This window comes from Ischnura elegans, chromosome 4 (genome assembly GCF_921293095.1).
Source record: "Ischnura elegans chromosome 4, ioIscEleg1.1, whole genome shotgun sequence".
In the NCBI taxonomy this organism is placed as follows: Eukaryota; Metazoa; Arthropoda; class Insecta; order Odonata; family Coenagrionidae; genus Ischnura; species Ischnura elegans.
This window is the reverse complement of record NC_060249.1, coordinates 123,022,627-123,042,691: the sequence shown is the minus strand read 5'-3', so window position 1 is coordinate 123,042,691 and position 20,065 is coordinate 123,022,627. Positions and strand designations below refer to the sequence as shown.

Here is a 20,065-nt window from a genome sequence, read left to right as displayed (position 1 = left end):
CTCTCAGCCAATCACAACGCATGACCGCTAACAGCCATTGTAATGCCGCGCTTGGCTTTTAACTGAACGGCAGTTTAGCATATGATTTAGGACGTGAATAAAAAAAATTAAATTTTAAACACAATTTTTTTATTTTGAAATTACAAAAGAAGAATTGTTTCTTAGGTATAGTATTAATAGAAAAAAATGCATTCAGTCAGAGAAAAGCCATATGAAAAATATCCTGAGCGTTGAAAGGGTGAACATGTGACAGAGGATATGAATTCACGTCTGTTTATAAAATTTATATTTAAGCATTATTTTTTAATTTGAAATTACTGAAGAAGAATTATTTCTTAGGTAACGTATTAATGGAAAAAAAATGATTTCAGTCAGAGAAGAGCCATATAAAAATAGCCTAAGCGTTGAAAGGGTTAGCATATGACTGAGGCGGTGAATTCACGCCCAATTAAAAAATATAAATTTTTAGCATTAAATATTTTTTTGAAATTACTGAAGAAGTTGATTGTTTGAGGCGTAACTTGGTGAATGCAATTCATTATTAAAATTAAAAAGAAGAACTCTGAGCTTTCACATTAATATTTATTCACACATTTACGACCATGGTTTCAACGTTAGACGTCATCATCAGGTGAACTCTACCGATTTCCATCACATCCTTTTATGTTAGTTACCTTCCTCCCTACCCCTCCTAGCCTGGTATAAAAGGATGTGATGGACCTCTGTAGAGTTCACCTGATGATGACGTCTAACGTTGAAACCATGGTCGTAAATGTGTGAATAAATATTAATGTGAAAGCAAAAAGTTCTTCTTTTTAATTTTAATTACAGAAGAAGAATTGTTTTTAGGTAAAGTATTAATAGACAAAAATGTATTCAGTCAGATAAAAGCCGTATAAAAATTAGCCTCAGCGTTGAGAGGGCTAAATAAACGGAAGGTGACGATAATAATCAATGGTAAAAGAGACGGTGGGGATGAGCGTATGATTCAGAAAACGATGGGTCGAGGGATCACTCCTTTGTTCCGTGATAACCTATCGCTAAAGCTATCACTCTGAGGGACGGTAAAAATGATCGTGTGCCTTAGACTTTAGTATTGATGACTGCGAATGACGATAAATATTATAAAAGAGCATTGTGTCTCCAATAAAAAGATCGCGCAAGCGGGAGGGATGAGTCTTTTTAACCCTTTCCAACCCTGAGCTTCTTCTGGGAGAAATTAAATTTCAAAACTTCTCATTTTTTAAATTGTGAAAATTTTGTACTCAATCATAAATATTGTGGCAGCTAAATATTTCGTCATTAAACTTAACAGCACAAAAGAACTCGTAGTTTAAATCGTTCTTTAATAGAGCTGAAAGTGTATACATTGGATGTCGCTTAGAAGCAACATTACGTCATAATGGGATATAATAGCAGCTTTCCGATCGGAATCAACACAATTGCACACAAAACTATGCAAAAATTTAGAAGGTGAACACCCGCCAAACGCCCGTGAAATGTGTTCGTAGTAACCCTTTTTCATGTGCACAAACCGCACCTGACGAGAATAATGAAAGGGGTCAACTGCGTGGCTCCGGATTTGGCACCGGAAGCACCAAAATGGCAGCCGCCGAAGAAGGGACTTTTTGTGTGTGTTGCCGAATGGAGTGAGGGAAGTAGGGGAGGGTGTTTCTCTTCACAGATATATACAATAGATTGGCAGTGGGAGTGGGGGGGGTGAAGCCATGCCTTTCTGCTGGCGGCCATGTTGCTTTCACCGACCTATGCGTTTGCGTAAGTAGGGAACTGGGGGAAAATTACATTGTGAAAGATAATGGCGCATTGATTAAGGCTATGAACTATAGAAAACGTTGTCATTTTCGTTTAAGATGTATCCAATTAAAAAGAAAGGGACCGATCGTGACACTTACGTGGTAAATTAACCAATCTTTGAGCGGAACATAACCGTGACGAAGTTATGGAATTGGTAATATAAGCTGAGCTGAGATTAATACTAATTCGGTTCCTGCTCAATATTATGGAATTGGAATCCAAATGCATGAGTTATCTCGAAAAAAAATATTGTGTCCCAAATGTAGAAGGGGCGTAGCAGATGGGGAAAATGGTTAACTACGTCGTCTGCTAGTGTAGGAAAGGTAGCCTACAATCGTGAATACATGGTATTGTTCACCCTTAGATTTACCACCGACATTGTCATACTATTCAAACAAAATAATTCGAAAATTCCAAAGGTTTGATGCTTCCACTTACTGTATTTTTGTTGTCAAAGAGTTGTTGCTCAGTTAGAGTTGTCAATTAGACGAAAAACGTAGAGGCAATGCTACCTAACCTTTCACTGCCATAAGTAATCGGGCCAAAAATATTACGTAATTAAATTTGATTCAACCTATTTAAACCCATTATGATCTAACTTTCTGAGCAAGGCATGCTGCTTGGTGCTGTAAAATGCTTTTCTGAGATCGTAAATAGTCAATGCGATTGAATTCCTATCCTTAAGCACCAGAAATATAATTTACATTATTTTATATAGGCAGTGTTTTGGATTTCCCCTCACGATCACCCAATTGCGAACTTGAAAAGAAGCTATTGGCTTAAAAAACTCAACGATTTGATCCATTATCATCAATAATCAGTTTCATGTTGTTATAATATTCGAAGGGGAAGCAGACTATAATATAAATCTTACATCATGAGGGGGTACGTTTTTAATTAGAATTTCTATCTTACCGGGATAAGTGATTATAACAGACACCATGTTCTATATAGAAGCCACAAAATGATCAAATACCTGATAAGTACTACATGGAAAGGTTGAATTATAATGAATGTGACCGCGTCATTTCACCGCGAGCACATGCAAACCATTATTTAGGCGTTCAGTTTCTCGGAATTTCACTCAATAAATATTAAAAAAGTCAAAAATTATGCTTTTGAAAGAAATTCGTTAAGTTTCCAGATAGAGTTAAAGGTTCATAACACACGCTCTACATATCTAAATAAATAATAATACTACAACGGAAATAAAATTCCGATAAAATGTAATGATGCAACAGCGGAAAGTACATGACATAATGGAAACTGGAGAAAGTCTTTTCTTGGTAAACACAGAAAACACAACTGAAAACATCATGATGATTCCGTCATCAAAACACAGACACCGAGACAGAGAATGCACATGTTACCGATCCTAGAGATATGAAGCTACTGCATTTGAAATGATATCGCTTTCCAGGGGCGCCGACTTATAAAAAATATTGGGGGGGCCCATACCGCGGGTCTTGCCTCGGGAAATTTTCTAAATTTTAGATGAAAAATAGTGAGTTTTAAAGTTTTTTAAAAGCCTTTTCGAGGGGTCATATGATCAATATTAGAACCCCGAAAACTCGACTCTCTATAACTCGACACTTCGGGAAACTCTACAAGCCTGACACATTTTTTATGTCATTCTTCAATTCTTATAAAATTAGTCATTCTTCCATTTAAATCAACCGGGAGGCAGGTTACATCCCTCTTGGCCCGCCAGTTTGTACCTGAAGGTTCAAGCACCGGGAAAAGTTCAAAGTGTGTCGCAGCCCCGAAACACTATCACGATTCACACCACTTTTTTCAGTTAACCTGTTTAATACCGTAATAATTATTTGTTTTATATCATCACTGAATTTATTTTAAAAGGTAACTATCGTCAAACAAGGAAAATAAAAAATACCAACATATTTTTGTGATTTTACAAAGCATAACATAGCTTAATTAATTTCTTGTATTATTGGGGGGGCTCCGCCCCCCAAACGAATTATTGAGGGGGCTCGAGCCCCCTCAGGCCCCATGGAGTCGGCGCCTATGTCGCTTTCAGAAACTCCGGTAAATATCCGCTTCCGTCACACACCTTTAGAATTTGTTTTCGAGAACAATTTGCAATTCAGCAAAAATAACGTCTCACAGTTTCATGATGCTATTTCTACAACTATGTGAATTTTGCCAACAATAAATTTAAAAAGGTAGAGCATAACCTGCACTTCACGTGATATAAATTTCGTGGCGACACGTACAAAAAAAGGCATTGGAAAATATTTTCATGCTCTGTGAGATGGAAGCGGAGACATTACTGAACGCAAACCATGCTTTCCTTATATCTATTATTTACGCGTGTAGAGACACATTTTCGCCCCCAGGAAAATTTTCCCTCGTAGTATACTTAAATGTGCACCCCCACATAACGCAGTGGTTCACCATTCTTCTTTTAAAAAGCTTCAAAAGCAGGAAAAGTAGCCTCTCAAATACACGTGTGTTAATGGCACATGAGCAACGGTCGGTGAAAGCAAGATGGCTAGTTGCGCAAAATTCTTCTGCCGGCCGGCTTCAGCGCCACCGTGAGGAAAGCATAGGCACTGCCAATCTATTGTATATATCTGTGTTTCTCTTCCACCCCCCACCTCCAGCGCCCGGGAATGAGGTCAGCGACGCCACAGCCGAGGGAGGGGAGGGCCCGCCGACGGTACGTACACGTGGACGATGCATCCAGGGGGTGGGGGAGGAGGGGCGGGAGGAGGGGAAGGCCGAGAGCTGCGCTTTACAACGATGACGGGCGATGCGGTCCGTTTCCGCTCATATGCGGTCTGTCGCCTTAGGGACCGCCGCGTGCAAAAAGTATTGTTATTTTCGGTGTTGCTGTTGTTTTAACTCACCCCTTTCCAGTTATATTACCTCCTGATGATTACCAGGAAAACTCGAAACCGGTATTTTTTTAAATAAATACTGTGGGGAAAATATCTAAGTACTTAAGTTTATTTTTAAATCTATCACCATTCCACTAAGACAACTCGCAAACCATTGATTTGGAACTCAATTTGTATTTTGCCTCCCACTGCGAAAGCATTCGGTGCCGACCTTTTATATAGTGCTGCTTTTAACTGCGTCCACTTGAGTTGATGGATGAATATTATAGCGCGGAATTAGGAATAACTTTTATTTTTCAATTCTTCAATACACTTTTCATTCGGATTATTTTATTTTTAAATTCATAATAATCCTCTTCCATTTCACCAACGGAAATTACCCATAGCAACCAGATGTAAACTTTCTCTTAAACAATTTAAAATGCTACTCTAAAAAATGATGGATATTCGTGCCAGCAGTATTTTAATTTCATTACAAAAAATAATTGATATTTAATTCCATTAATAGTCTAGGCTAGTCGATTATGTATAAAAGATGTTTGTTTATTCGAGGTCAACATACTCCGGCACAGTTCTAGCAATCACTATGCAAGTTCGCAATTGTATGCATTTTTTCAAGGAGAATGTTTTTGCGACTCTAATTTGTTATGACCATCGTGGTGGTCCTTAAGCTGAGCATCGGTCTCAGTGTGAATGTTTCATTTTTTTCTTTTTGCAAGTTCGTACCTTCAATTAGGAGAGAGATTAAGGATTTTTCGAAAGAATGTATCAATTATTGACGTTTATGATTCTTTCAATCAATTTTCTCGTTCGATTCGTATATTAATTAAAATATCGTTTTACTTGGAAATCCTTTGAAAAAATAGAGTTTCCTTGACAACCCGAATATGATAATTATAAATAGTGAGTGTAACCTTGGAATTTAATACCAAATTCTTCGATTTTTTAAAAGATGATTACATTAATAATGTTTCTCTTGGTGTATCCACTTTCATTGACGATTCCTTGCTGTATCAACTTGCTGTAATACGTTTTATTCGATACTTCAGTTTTTTTTATATCTAGGTGCATCAATAAACACGATTATCGATTCTTTTGTAGGGATTAGAGGCACATTGACGCATCACTATACAGTCCAAGCCAGAAGTACTCCGAAATTGTGTGGTTTCAATGGCTTAATGTAAATCCGATGTAAATAGCGGAAGAATAGAAGAAGTAAAGTGACCAATTATTTAACAAATTGCGAAAATAATTCAGTCACTTATATTTTACTCTTCAGTTTTTTGCGGAATTTAATTGCACAAAACTTGCCATTGTAAATAAAGGGCAAAAGTGAAAAAATATCCCGCATCGAAAAGTAATTGTCCATAAGATGTTGAAATGAAGGTGCTTTCAATGATACCTACACATAAAATCGCTAGGTATGATTTTGTAATGTTTGAGCTACAACTCGTGTTTCCTCACTTCAAAGTGACTCTATTAAATTCGAGGCCAGCTCTTTAAGGTGTTGAAAGACGTGTTGTAATTTGAGAAGGAAATTATAATGCATACAATAGCATTCATATCATCCCATACTTCGCTTTTAGACTTTCCAAGTGATATGAACTCGCGTAAAAATGCAAATGAAGGATTGAGATGATATTAAATAGAGTTAAGGTGTACCACATCAAAGAACAGAATAATGAGTTTTATCTTATTTTTGAAAATACTAATCTGAGAAATAATGTATGTCTCCCGCTGACGTACAGATGGATTCTTCACAACTTCTGCCAAAATTTCATCTTCCTCCCTAAGAGTCACTAGCCATTGGTTGATCTATGGGGGGGGGGCAGAAGGGACGATTAGTTCCCCCCCTGGGTATTCAATTTACACTAGATAGAATGGTAATTTTTTCTGACCCCCACTTAGCCCTCATACAATTTAACAAATTGCGAAAATTAAAAAATTGAATAAAATAATAAATAAAAAATATTAAATGGATTATTCGCAAACAGAGATAAATAGATAGATAAATAGAGATAAGTAGCCGTTAGCCATGAGAAAGAAGCCTTTCCAAAAGTACGAGCATCGAAAACAAAATGTTTCATTAACTTTTTTATAGGCCCATACTTAAATAAGAAAACCTCGTCGTAATATATAGATATTTTTCAAGCATTTTAAATGATCCATCGGCAGATGATTAAAGCATCCCAGTCTACGTAACGTAGGTTGCGTTTCTCTGTAATTCTCGTTATGATGTTTTCAAAACGAAGATGAAAAAGAAGAATCAGGAGCACAACGTGTGTCTCCTCGGATATCTACTTCACGAATTGCGGATCGACAATGGATAGAAAGAAAATTGGCGGCAAAGTACTGATGCCTTCGGTTCCATAGGGAGAATAATAAATCATTATATCTATGTACCATGGATTAACTGGAGCCTGCGACGCCTTACCTACTTATTCTAATAATCTCGGGCGCCAGGTCTAGGACAAGACATCCTACGCCGTTACAAGCCTGCTGCCAATGCTGGAGCTTAGCGCAGCAGATAAAGTCGCCATAATACAACGTGAAAGATGAACCGTCGAGGAGGTCACTACGCGGAAATTCATTACGTTGATGGGATCAAAAAACACTTAATTTTCCATCATCATTCATATATTCACGTCCAACGGTTCGTGGAGTTTTATAGCGCCATTTTAAAGAGGCTCTTACGATGCCATACTCGGTCTACTAATTTAAGGTACATGTACAATATACAGAAACCCTAAATGAATCTTCTCTGTTTAGCAACTGAGTAAGGATATTCAACTCCAGCTCATACGTCGGCATGGCCTCGTTGTCCACAATTATCAAGAGCTATATTTTATTCAAAGAAATATCTGCGGACTATCCTATGGCATATCTTGAGGAAATAAACCACAAAGGAAGTGGTAGATCACAAATTCGGAGCACATCGGTTCAGGGGCGCAGCTAGGAAATAAGGCTAGGGGGGGATTTTAGGGCGCCCCTTGGTACGGTCACAACAAATATGTACACGACAACCTCAACATTAAAATAATACCACAATTTTTACACGACACCGCAAAAGCCTTTGAAAACTCCCTAAAAAGAAGACAAAATACACTACTACAACCAATCTGGAATAGGGTGGTTTCCTATAATTTTTTTATTGCGTAAATCGAAAGATTATTACTCCTGGAGTACGTATTTCACGCTTTTAGATTTTTTAATGTCGATATCTATTTTTCGCGATTAAATTAAAAGTGCAAATTTTCAAGCGCGCGAAAACGCGACGGCTAAGTAGGAGTGCTCGGAAAAGTTCGTGTGACGTATTACTGGTTACAGCTGTCGCCCTGTGAGGTGACCTTGGGGCGAGGCTTTGAGCGCTGATACGACGCAGGCTGCCAGCAGGTAGCAGAGTATCCTGCTAGCAGGTAGCGCTTGACTTTAATAAGGATTATTAATACCTTATAAAACGAAGGAAACTTTCCGATCATAGGCAGTTTTAATAGGTGATTATTAAGGTATGTTTGCGAGGGGGGGGTTTATCCCCCAAACCCCCCCCCCTCGCTGCGCCACTGCATCGGCTCGAATTTCGGTCTAGGCAAATAGTTTTTCCGCAATAGATTTGTATCCATAGTGGAACTCCATTTTTTTTCGCCACCTCTAAGGTGTTTGGCAAGAGGCGACGAATCATCAACATGGAAGATGACCCTCGCACGATCATAAAAATACTACCTACGCATTATGCCGAATAACACGTGCACATTCATTCAAAGGCAAAAATTGCACGCGATTAATAATTGATACAGCAAGTATATCCATGCAAGGTTGGAAAACTGCAAAAAGATAAACATGCAATGCGTTGCCATAGCGATTGACGCCATTAATATGTTATCAATCGAGACAGCGGCGCAGCGAGGGGGGGGGGGGTTTGGGGGATAAAATCCCCCCAGAGCTTAGAGAAATTTGTAAGTTTGATCCATTTTACTTAATTGGATTAATATTACTATTATAATAGTGTAAGGATTAATAAAATATCCCTCAGAAAGCCGTAAAAATCACCATTTTGAACCATTTCTCTTATAAGTTATTAATCATTTCGCACCTGCTGCTTATCCTGGTGGTTATTCCATACCCCCACACACCCCGGTATTAGTTGCACCTAAACCCCCCCTCCAGCCTTCATTCCAAGCTGCGTCCCTGAATCGAGAAACCGTTGCTATCCTTAATAGTTCGAGGAAAGAATGACATTTTAAATCTCTCTGTTTTGTGGTATGTTTCCTTTACTTTCTCCTCGAGATTACGTCTATTATAGTACGACGGTAAACGAAGGATATTTTTCACGTCGTTTTGGAAAAATCTTCTCCTAATTTATGGAGTAAATATTTGGACCGACGCTCCTGCAAAGATTCCCACCCTGATTAGCCTAACATATTGGAAACGCTGTACCACCACACCGGACTGACCCAACCCCTCACCTCGCCACCCTTTGCGTGGCATTGCATATGTCTGACCACTTTCCCTCTTGAAATTAGTAAGACTTCCGTACATATCTCCCGTGGATGCGATGGCGAAGATGACTACGGCTCCAAGGCCAATTGCCACTGCCGCTCCCGCCATCCCATTGATGAAGGCGTTACACAGGGAAAGCGCCGCCTGCCTCCGACGACTTTATACGTCATCGCACATGCACGCTCGTTTGTTGCTGTGCATTTATTTTTCTCTCTCTCTCCCTCTCTCTCTCTGTCGAAGGTCACCTCGTGCGCGCTTCCCTGACGTCACATACGCAGACGAGCGTGGGATTTACCGACACCGCCCCTTTCGCTCGCGTGCTGGCTGGCTGGCACGGCAGAAGTATTAAGACCGTTTTACACGGGGCACGTACTTGCTCAATATGAAGGTGTGTACGAAGGCTAACGTATCACAGCGATTAAATTCAATGTAAATATCACTTGACACTCTGTTTTATTCTCAATCCTATTTTACATCCACTTCAAGATGGCTCTCTCCTTAACAATCCATTATTTATTCTTTTATCACCATAGCATCGTCTCAAACAAAGAAATAAAAGAAATCAAAATAAAAACAATCATGCTCACAAATAAACAAAACAAACAACAAATGAACTTAAAAACAGAAAATAAACTAAACATACACAAAAGTGATTTTGGTCATGAAGACACATTCATCAAGGCTCAGTCAAAATTGCGTCGTCTAAAGCGGTGAATTGCCGGAACACATGCAGGAATGCGTGGACGTGAGGTGGCCAAATAGCCCCTGTTCTAATTTCGTTCATGCATTCGCGCAATTCCACGCCATTTTAGAAATTAATGCAGTTCTAACCTGCGCAATTCCGTGCCCCGTGTAATACGGCCTTAACGGTGGTCGGATTATTGCGATGATTGATGCTTGCAAGACGCGATGTTTGCAAGATTGAAATGTGGGCCGGCCAGGTCGGCGAGGGCCCCCACAACACTCGCGTCCGTGATAGTGAAGCGGACGTAAAACCTTTGGACGAATAAATTAAAACTTCGTCTTCCCACTGACTTTTATCGAAACACGAACATGATTTCGTTGGTTATCGTCATCTTCTGGTTTCATCCATGGACGTGTTTTATTGAAAATTCTGTGAAAAAAATAAAGTTTAAATTTATTCATCCAAAATGTTTAGCACACAAAGTATCACCGGTAACCAACAAATTCACCAAAATGCGAGTGAAGTTTAATAAAAAAGAAACTCGGGACATTTTAACAAAAGATTTTTTTGCTGTCCTGAGTTTTCAATAGTTGCTTTATTTACAATGTACTCAAGAGTAAAATGATTATAAAACTAATAAATTAAATAAAGGTGACGGAAGAATAGAGAGAACCCGATGCAATTCACCGGAAAAGGTTATTCGAAAAGGGAAAGTTATTTGAAGGGATTTTAGATTTCAGTGCAGTTGTAAGGGACAAGTTCACTAAAAAGATGATAAAGCCATAATGCCTAATTATATTTTATAAGCTGAGATATTCTCACTTTTTATGGTATTCTTTCTTATGAAATTGCCTTTTTTCATTAACTTTTATCTAGTTTTTAAGAGCCAGAATGGAGTCAAAATCCATTTCCAGGCATGCAATTTCGTAAACATTTCGTGGGGAAGACCCCAGAACCTGCCGTTAGAGAGGGCCCTCTTTACGGAGCCCCGGCCGAGGACCCCCGATCACCCCACGCCGTTCCTGCATCTCGGTTTAACAACTGTTGACAGTACGTATTATAAAAAAAAGATGAAAACACCCCAGAGGTTGGGCAGAATCACAAAACACAAAAAAAGATATAAAAAAAACACTCACAGTACTAAATTTTCGGCCCAACCTGGGGTATTTTTATATTATTTACCTCGTCGAGGAACTTTTCGAAGTATTTATTACAAAAAGAAGTATTTCACCAACAGGTTTCACGCTGTAACGTGAAAATCAAATGTAAAATATTTAATTTTCGGAAGAAAAAGAAATAAGCCCGTTTCCGTTAGAAGTTTTGAAGGTAAAAATGTTTATTTTTAATAAAAAAAATAAGCGTGAAGGGAAATACCCCTGACATATTACCTCATAACCTAAATAGTCAAAGAGGTTTTCAAATAAGCCGAAAAAAATATTTTTGTCCGCTATTTTCCGGATCCAGGCCAGTGTGCGCCGGCGTGCGGTTTCAGAGGAAAAAAAGAAACAAAACGCCGTGCGGTGGAAAAAAAAGACAAAAGTGCCATTGCGAAGGGATGAATGTCTCCAGATGGTGTTGGCAAACCTGGTTGCGAAAAACACCCGTCAGCAGGCACTATAAGCCCGCTACCTCGCCCACACCAATGTTTCTTCTCCAATTCTGAAGGAAGTAGGTACCAAAAATAAACCGCGTCAAATAACGTTTTGGTGAAAATCGCTAAATACTCCTTCCTTTGTTTTTCTCTACCGACTTTATTAACGAAAAAAAGAATAATTTGACTAACCTTGCAACATTTCTCGCAGTTTCATTAGAGAAACCGCCATTTCTACGAGGTAAATCATGTAGTTGCTTAGTTATTCGTCAATTTATACGTTTATTCCGCGTCTATTCTGCAAAAAAAACTTTTTGAAAAAATTCGTGATGTCGTGGTCGTGAAATGAATCTTTATGCCATATCGTATTTCTTTCGAAGGCATTATTAAATTAATAATTTCACTGAAACGCAATACGTTAGTTAAATGAAATTGGCGCTAATGTCGGTTCATATGGCTGGGAAAGGTACTACAGTAAAAATGCTTATATTGAATATGTATCGTACCATTAATCACAACTTTTCTTCATAACATCAAATGATCTCAGCTGTTAAAATATGAGAAGTGTATCCCCTTAAACCATTTAAAATAGGAATTTAAGTCTCCGACATCGGTTTTAATTGGCTTCAGGAGATTCTTTTATAAATTTAATTTTAACCAATTAACAGCTTCACCCACTTTGTTTTGTGAAGGTATTTAGATGGTGCCTTATGAGCAAATCATGCGAAAAGTTGGAATTATTGTTTTGAATAGCGACGAGAATGAACCTCCTCCAAAAAAAGAAATAAAGATGGTGTAAAAAGATGAAGCTGCCAATTGTGCAAGGGTGATACTCCCAGATGGTCTCAGCTATCTCGTTTCGAGAAACACCCATCAGATAGAGCCAGCCCACGCAAATTTCGCAGAGAAGAATGCTTTACGAAGAAACGAGGTAAAGTTCCATTTCGCGAAATTTTTAGAATATGCCCATATTTCTTTTGTTTAAGTTTGTACATTAGTTCGATTATATCGGCACTAATATCGATTAGAATTTCTGGAAAACGTGTCATTCGAATAATATGTTTCTTCAAAGCTTTTCGGATTAAAATCAACATTTTGTAAATAGCACACGTGCAGATGTAAAATTAGATAATCTTTCATTTTGGAACGCGTTGTTACATTAAAACATCCGACAGAAACGATAAATTAAGAGAGAGATTTTGCAGCACGGACGGGTATGGGCATTTGTTTTTCCGCCATAGCAACAAAGGACTTAAATAAATGCCATGCGTAACTTCGTTCGAGCACTTCCTTTTTATTTGTTTTTTTTACGAGTAATGTCCCACCAAACCCCGCCACACGCTTGTTGAGGCGACTTGCGGGGTAGTATGGAGATGTGGAATATTCTTATGCATTCAAAATTTGCGTCTTAATTATTATATTAACTTACTTACCGTTTACTCCAACGATTTAGTTTCCCAGCAACTGCCGTTTGTTTTACAACCTATTACTTTCAAGGAAGATAACCTCCTCATCCCCTTCATTGTATTCAAATAAAAAAACAATTAACCCAAATGGCCGTAAATAAATTGCCGTCAAATAAAAATAATTAAACCAACAAGTTCTTCTCAATCGAAATGCTTTGGTTGAGGAAATAATTCTTGGACCCGCTGTATAGTATTCCTTTATGACCATACCGTGTGATAAAGTAACGGTACCATTGCAGGTCAACTCTTCTTTTTTACCTTTCACTGATAAAAAATCCTTTAGGATATGGGTAAGTTTCTGCTAACCCACTAAATACTTTATCAGAGATTACTTTTTATTCACTAAACCGATTCCGATTTAGTGATGTTATATGTGGAACCGTCTTTTTATTATTAAAGCACATAACCCTACTGAAATCATCCGTAGATTTATGCAAAGATTTTTTTTTGTCTTCTTTTAAGAAAATAACAGCGGAATAGACATAGGCGTATCTTTACTGAGTCATTCGCTATTGCACTTCAAGTAAAACTTCCCCAGAGGAAAAATCTTACGTGTGTTGGCCGGCATCGCAGTCAATTTTTTACGTGGATGTAGCATCAAGTTGTATTGTTTAGTCTTTAAAATAAAATAGTCATCCATTGGAAATGAGTAGGCAAAAAATTTAATGTAAATGTGATAATTAAATATAATTCAGGTTAACTCGTGAGCAATTTAAGACAGATGAATAATTATAATACGCAAATGGTTGCCAAGGTCACAATATTCCAATATATTGTGTGTGGCCTTAGAACTAACATAAGTACCTAATTCTGTCACCCCTTGATTATTTGAGGTCTCTCTCGGTTCGATTAGATTTGAATTTATTTTCATTCTATCATTTTTGCTCCACGGAAAATAAATCCATAAAGCCAATTACTTGAGATACGAAAACTCCGATAACAGCTTTTCGATCGACTTCGATTTATTTTCTTTTCAACCCCAGCTCGTCTCGGAATAACACCTTTTCACAATCTCTGATGGATGTTCATCCAGCAGTTCGAAAGACTAATGCATATGGAAGTTTTTCACTCCTCTTTCAAGGAAAGATTCTCGGGCTTCACGGGGTTCGAAGTTTACATCTAGGGAATGAAAAGGGCGCGAGCAGTGCACTTTGGGGAAGACGGCCTCGAACGCAATCAGCGAAAAGTGAAGCCTTTATAAAATCGAGATGAGGAGTTCGTTTTCATAAGCTTTCATTTATTGCTGATTGCTTTTTTAATCTCAATTTAGGCGTTGTTCGAAATGAATACTATTCTCGCTACTGTGGGAGATATTAATTATCACTGCTGCAGTGTTGTATTTTCTTTAAAATATAAATCACAAGATCGTTTTTTTCATCCGTCATATCAATGGCTAAGTTCTAACTATACGTATCTCAAAAATAGCAGATTTTGAGGAGAGGAAAAAAAACATTAATATTTGTTAGTTGCACACTGAAATTAAAAACCAAAAGTTCGTAAAATTGAAAAAGAAGCATTCATTTGCAAACAAAGAGATGTTTTTTGCTTTTATTTTATTTTTTTTGTGTTATTACGCTTTGTTTAAGATGCCTGTTTCAAACGGGCCGAATTTGAGATACGTAACACGCTTTGATATTGGAAAATTAGCAGGGATCCCAAAATACACACAAATACACAGGGATACAAAAAATATTGGAGGGCCCAAACCGGGGATCTTGCCCCGGGAAATTTTATAAGTAGTGAGTTTTGAGTTTTTTTTTAGCATTTCAGAAGTCATATGATCAACATTAAAACCCTGATAACTCGAATCTCGATATCTGCACACTCCGGGGAAAAACGTCAAGCCTGACACATTTTTTCCTCACCCCATAACGAATTTTTTTGGGGGCTCATTCCCCCTCAGGCCCCATGGAGTCGCCGCCACTGAAAATCAGTCGTTTTCCAATGCGTCGGCCATTACGACTACAATAATCTGGTGTAGATCCCGACCAGTACCAGAACTTCGTTTTCAGCTTCCGAATATCATCGATCTTCCCCGTTGGGTTTAATGTTTAACGCCTCGCCCATCACCTTCAACGTTTTAGCGAATGATTTTCAGAATTACTCCGAAGATGATGTGCGACTCACCAGTCCAAACGTCGGTGGATTTTGATCACGTGCCAAAACAGCAGAGGATGCATAATTCATTTTCAGCGACCGCCGCGCCGCCGGCGGCAGCGAATTGGCTTTTGAATATTCAATTGTCATTCTAATCGCTTCCCAACTGTCAGTCGAGACGAACGTGCCAATCGGATTTAATTGACTGAAACACTTTATTAAAACACTCCGGTTGGATCATAAGTTTTCTCTGGTCCTGCCCACCTCATGTCACGGAATGATTATTATTTATTGCCTTCGCGCTTTGCATATTTTACAATTTTATTATCTCTTGGTATCGTAAATTTACAGCCACAAGTTCAAATTGGTTTTCTTATTCTTTCAAGGTAAAATTGCTCTTTTAAATGCTCGCTGAAATTCGAGTCTGAATTTGGCGAGGTAGCAAAACGCAGAGTTGAAACATTTGAAACTTCATCTTCCGCATCATTACCATTGGAGAAAAACAGTTACAAAATAAGTACGAGAATACGCATCACTCATCATTTAAAAAAAGTCCCATCAGTGATTCAACCCGATGGCTGGTTAGGGTGGGTGAGGGTAGAGCTCACTCTGGACTAGGTAACAGGGGTGTGAGTTTTACGCATTCAGGGTAGGGTCAGCCAGTTCCTTTCCCTCAGCCACGCCCCACTTCGAAGATTTTTTTGGGGTGTCCGAGGGCTTCTCCCAGCGATCGAACCCAGGACTCCTTGATCGGCAGCCAATCACTCTACCCACTAGGCGACCACGCTTCCATTTCTAAATAGATTTGGATAAAATTCGGACACTTTTCTTTCCTCCTCAGCATTTACCATAATGAAAATAACGTTTACAATCTTAATAAACTACACGAAAACAAACGCTATTGTCGTTGTTAGCCAATCAGACTCATCCAATCCATCACGTGACCTAGGTGTTTGCCGATTTCATTGTCGGCCCAATATTCGCTTTTGTTCACATACATTCCCTATCACGAGCCATTCTCACGTGACCTATTATTGCCTGTTCATAGCATGTGACTTATGGCATGTCCGTCGTCCGTATCTACCTGCGTGTTCCATGTGCGGCGCGGCCTCTGCTTCCTTGTCTGCAGTGATGGGGTGCGGCACGCGGCGGGTGCGGATCCCGGCCGCGCCTCCTCCGTCCTCCGGGTGCTTGCGGTGGAAGTCGCTTGGACCCCCGCGGCACCAAATGGTGGGCGCCATGGCGCCTCTAACTGAAGTCAGACGAAGGCGAACTGAAATGACACACAAAGAAGAAAAAAGGGATTAGTGCTGGAAATATCGAAATTTTCGATTAAAATCTAAGATCGATTTTCGGAGAAAGATGCCTCGTTCAGATTACGATTGTTCCAGCAATCGTCGGAACAATCGTGCATTCACACGACGATGGTTAAAACCTGTGCTGCACTCTAGTGCTGACATCTAAAGTGAACGACAAATTGACGGTTAGCAAAGCTGTTGAGGTATGCAGGGACAAGATATTACTGTGTTCATCGTGTATTTACCGAATAAATTTTCTTCCGCCCATATTCTTCCTTCCTAGGACAAATCCATGAGAAAAATAGAACTTCACGAACTTTTCGTCTTTCTCTTGTCGCTTCCGTATCAGCGCCTAACCATCGTAAAGTGGCAACGTTCGGAACTACGTTAACTATTGTCAGGACATGAATTCACACGGCTAGTTCGACCAACTATCGTTAGGACGATCGCTCAGACAATCGTTATGTGAACGAGGGAAGACGATAGAGAAAATCGAGATCGAGCCTTGATCTCCGAGTTTCGACTTTTCGACTTCGATCTTGACCATTTTGTTTCATCTCAGCAGCGTCACTAGGTAACGGCGTATTATAACGTCATCCGTTCCATGTGTAACAATTTTCTCTGTGGTCATAAATATTGAAAAGCCACGCCATCTCGACCATCAAGAAAGTATGCCCATCTGGTGATCTTGATTTTAAATTTTAGTGAAGCAGAATGATTCCACGCGGTCATCTCTAAACTTTTATGTACGTGCATCTGTAAATTTCTACAGCTTGAAGTAGGTATTCTAAGCAGATTTTCTGAGATTTTTTTGTGCTGCTCAAAAGTGTATTTTGAATGTTTTTCTAATGAATTCCTAGCATGTTTTGTTCATACTCTATTTTTTAAAGGACCGTCGATTTTTTAATAAATCGATCTTTCTGTTCAAATGTCCATTTTCGTTAAAAAAAATTCGAAGTTTTCAATTATAAATTAAAAGATTAATTTTTTATTAATTTTTTAATTTAATTTTTAATTAATCTTTCAATTTATAATATTTTAATTTCAAATTTAAAAAATAATTAAATTTTCATTAAAAAATGGAATATTTCCCTTTGTGTGATTATTATTTACATTGGTAAGAATGCTCTGATGAGAAATATGTTCAACATGACCCGGAAATCGGCATTAAAAATATGTCCGAGAATGATTCAAATCGATTTGGATAAAAAGTATTGAGGAAAAAAAAACACCCCAAAACTGGACAAAAGTGGGACGTCGTTCAATAGGAAAACTTGTCCAAAAGTCACTGTAATCCTTTTGGATGAAATATTTTTGGAAGGTGAATTATCATCATCGTCATCATTAGTCATCCTAAGATTGGTTTGACGCAGCTCTCCATTCCTCTCTGCTATCCGCTAGCCTTTTTATAGTGACGTATTTCTTCTCTTCTTCATCCTTAATAACCTGTCCTATGTAACTCATTCGGGGCCGTCCCTTGCCCTTCTTCCCTTCCACCTACCCTTTTACAATAGTCTTCATCAGGCCATATTGACTCATTATGTGGCCAACCATTGGCGGATTTATTGGGGGGGGGGGGCTAAGGGGGATATGGCCTCCCCCCCCTTGGACATCCAATTTACACTGGATAGAATGGTAATTTTTGTTCTGACTCGCAATATACTTCTGGGAGCCCCCCCTTGTCCCTACCTACCGCTACTGTGGCCAACTATGTTGTCCCTTCTTCTCCTTGGGTTTTTAGTAGACTTCTCTTTTCTCGCACTCTTCCTAGCACTTTTTCGTTACTTACACGGTCAATCCATTCATCTTTATCATTCTTCGGTAGCACCACATTTTAAATGCTTCCACTCTTGACTTCTCTACTTCTAGAAATGTCAAAACCTCGCTTCCATAGATCCTCGCTCTGATTAATTGCGGAAGGTGAATACCGTAGTACATGAAAAATAGGAATCTGGAAGCCTGGAAAATTTGTTCGTAGAGTAGAAATAGATTTGTTTCCCTTCCAATGACGCAGCCAATGCCCCTTCAACGCTCGTGTTAATAAAAATTTTTTGTACGTATTCTTCAGCTGTTTTTTGTTTTTGTTTTGGTGGCCTGACAGCAGTTAAACAGGTTTTCCGCGGACTTTCTGTTGAACGTCGGGCACACACCACTTCCGTGCAAGTGATTTCCTCTTATCAATTTGCGCTCCTAAAATCCAGTCTCGCCTTCTAGAAATATCGCGGAAACGAAAAGTTAAGGGAAATGTAGCGATTCGCTTCAAATCGCTTCCTGGTTCACGGAACAGCATCAGCTGATAAGATAATTTGTTGTTTGACACCTGTTGTTTCTTGGTACCGGTCGTAGTTACAAAAATATGCGATTTTTTTCTTTTTAATTTCCTTATTTTCGTCTTTTCCTGCTGATACGAAAGCCAGTTGTGAGCGCACGCCGCTTGTTTGCTATGGAGTGCGGTGATTATTTCCACTGTAAAATGTGTAACGGGTATGGAAATGTCCTTTTAACGACACTGATACAGCCCATTTTTATCGAAATGCTAGGTGTTAAATACGCACAGCGAATTCTGCGTCGAGCAACCGGTTGATATTTATCAATTTACCTTCACCTCCTCCCGAAAATCGCATTTAAGGCGTTTACTTCAGCTGATCTTAACGATTAATAACGATGGACTGTTACGAACGAACATATTCAGGATAGAGGCAATCTATCCAGGCGGGACTCGAACCCGCGACCTTCGAATAGGGTAGTTTCCTTCATCAAAGAAAACCAAAGGCATTGATTGCGGTTCGTTACCCACCATTAGTGTATTCATAATATACAAATCATTTGGTATTTGAAATCCCAGTTTAGACGAATGGCAATAGAGTATGTGCACATTTTTGGGAAGTGATCTTAAAAAAGAATTTACACCTCAATTAGGCAAAATTCCGAGTCTGAGAATAGAGAGGTACTTTTTAAGCGAGATATTAATTATTAAAATTTGCAAAATTAATGATGCGCTGAAACACCAGTCGGCCATATTCTCAAGGCTGTGACGTCATTTTGTTCGACGTGTTCTCAGGCATTCCTTGTTCTTTAGGGTGAGCCCCTCTACAGCGTATACTGAGTTTGGAAAGAAGCCATGGAATGCCTTATGAACTAGATTTAAAGTGTGTACATGCCATCATCTACATCTTTTAATTCATTTGTTTCTCGGTTACGCTGACGACAAGACTCTATCAACTTTTCTACCTCGAACTACCTAATCGTATTTCTTACTCCTCGATTCTCGCATTTGCATTCGTTTGCAGATTTATAGTGACATTAAAATTAAGAGACACTTAAACAGTGATGATCCTTGAAAATAGTACGACTTAATTCGTGAAAACTAAGTCACTAATTAGTAACTAACTTAGTAACTGTACCCGTACTACTAACTAAAAAACGGAAAATTAATTTTCGATAAAAAGTGATAGTTTGGGTATTCAAAATGTTTGTAATTTAATTCCAAACACAGTGATGCTAATATTTTCCAAATCGGATGTGAAATAAGCTCATTATTACGTATCACATGCAGTGGCGGCTGGTGGTAATTTATCTAGGGTGTGCATTAGAGCAGATATAGGATGATTTAATTATATTATGTTAATCCTAATCCATGAGCGTCATATTTCGTCGTGATAGAATACATAGCAAGCAAAACACATCACTGGTACACTCTACCCTAAAATTGCATGAACAGAAATAATATTAGCATGTATGAAAATAATTATTCT

General features: G+C 38.7%; 1 protein-coding gene across 1 annotated transcript in view; it reads right to left on the bottom strand.

Annotated features, from left to right (window-relative positions):
- LOC124158000 overlaps positions 1-20,065 on the bottom strand; it is a 184,292-nt gene that overhangs the window by 101,344 nt on the left and 62,883 nt on the right. The window contains exon 2 of the mRNA XM_046533140.1: positions 16,097-16,285. Coding sequence (XP_046389096.1) covers positions 16,097-16,253 — 157 coding nt within the window. The 5' untranslated portion in view covers positions 16,254-16,285. The remainder of the gene's footprint in view (positions 1-16,096; positions 16,286-20,065) is intronic.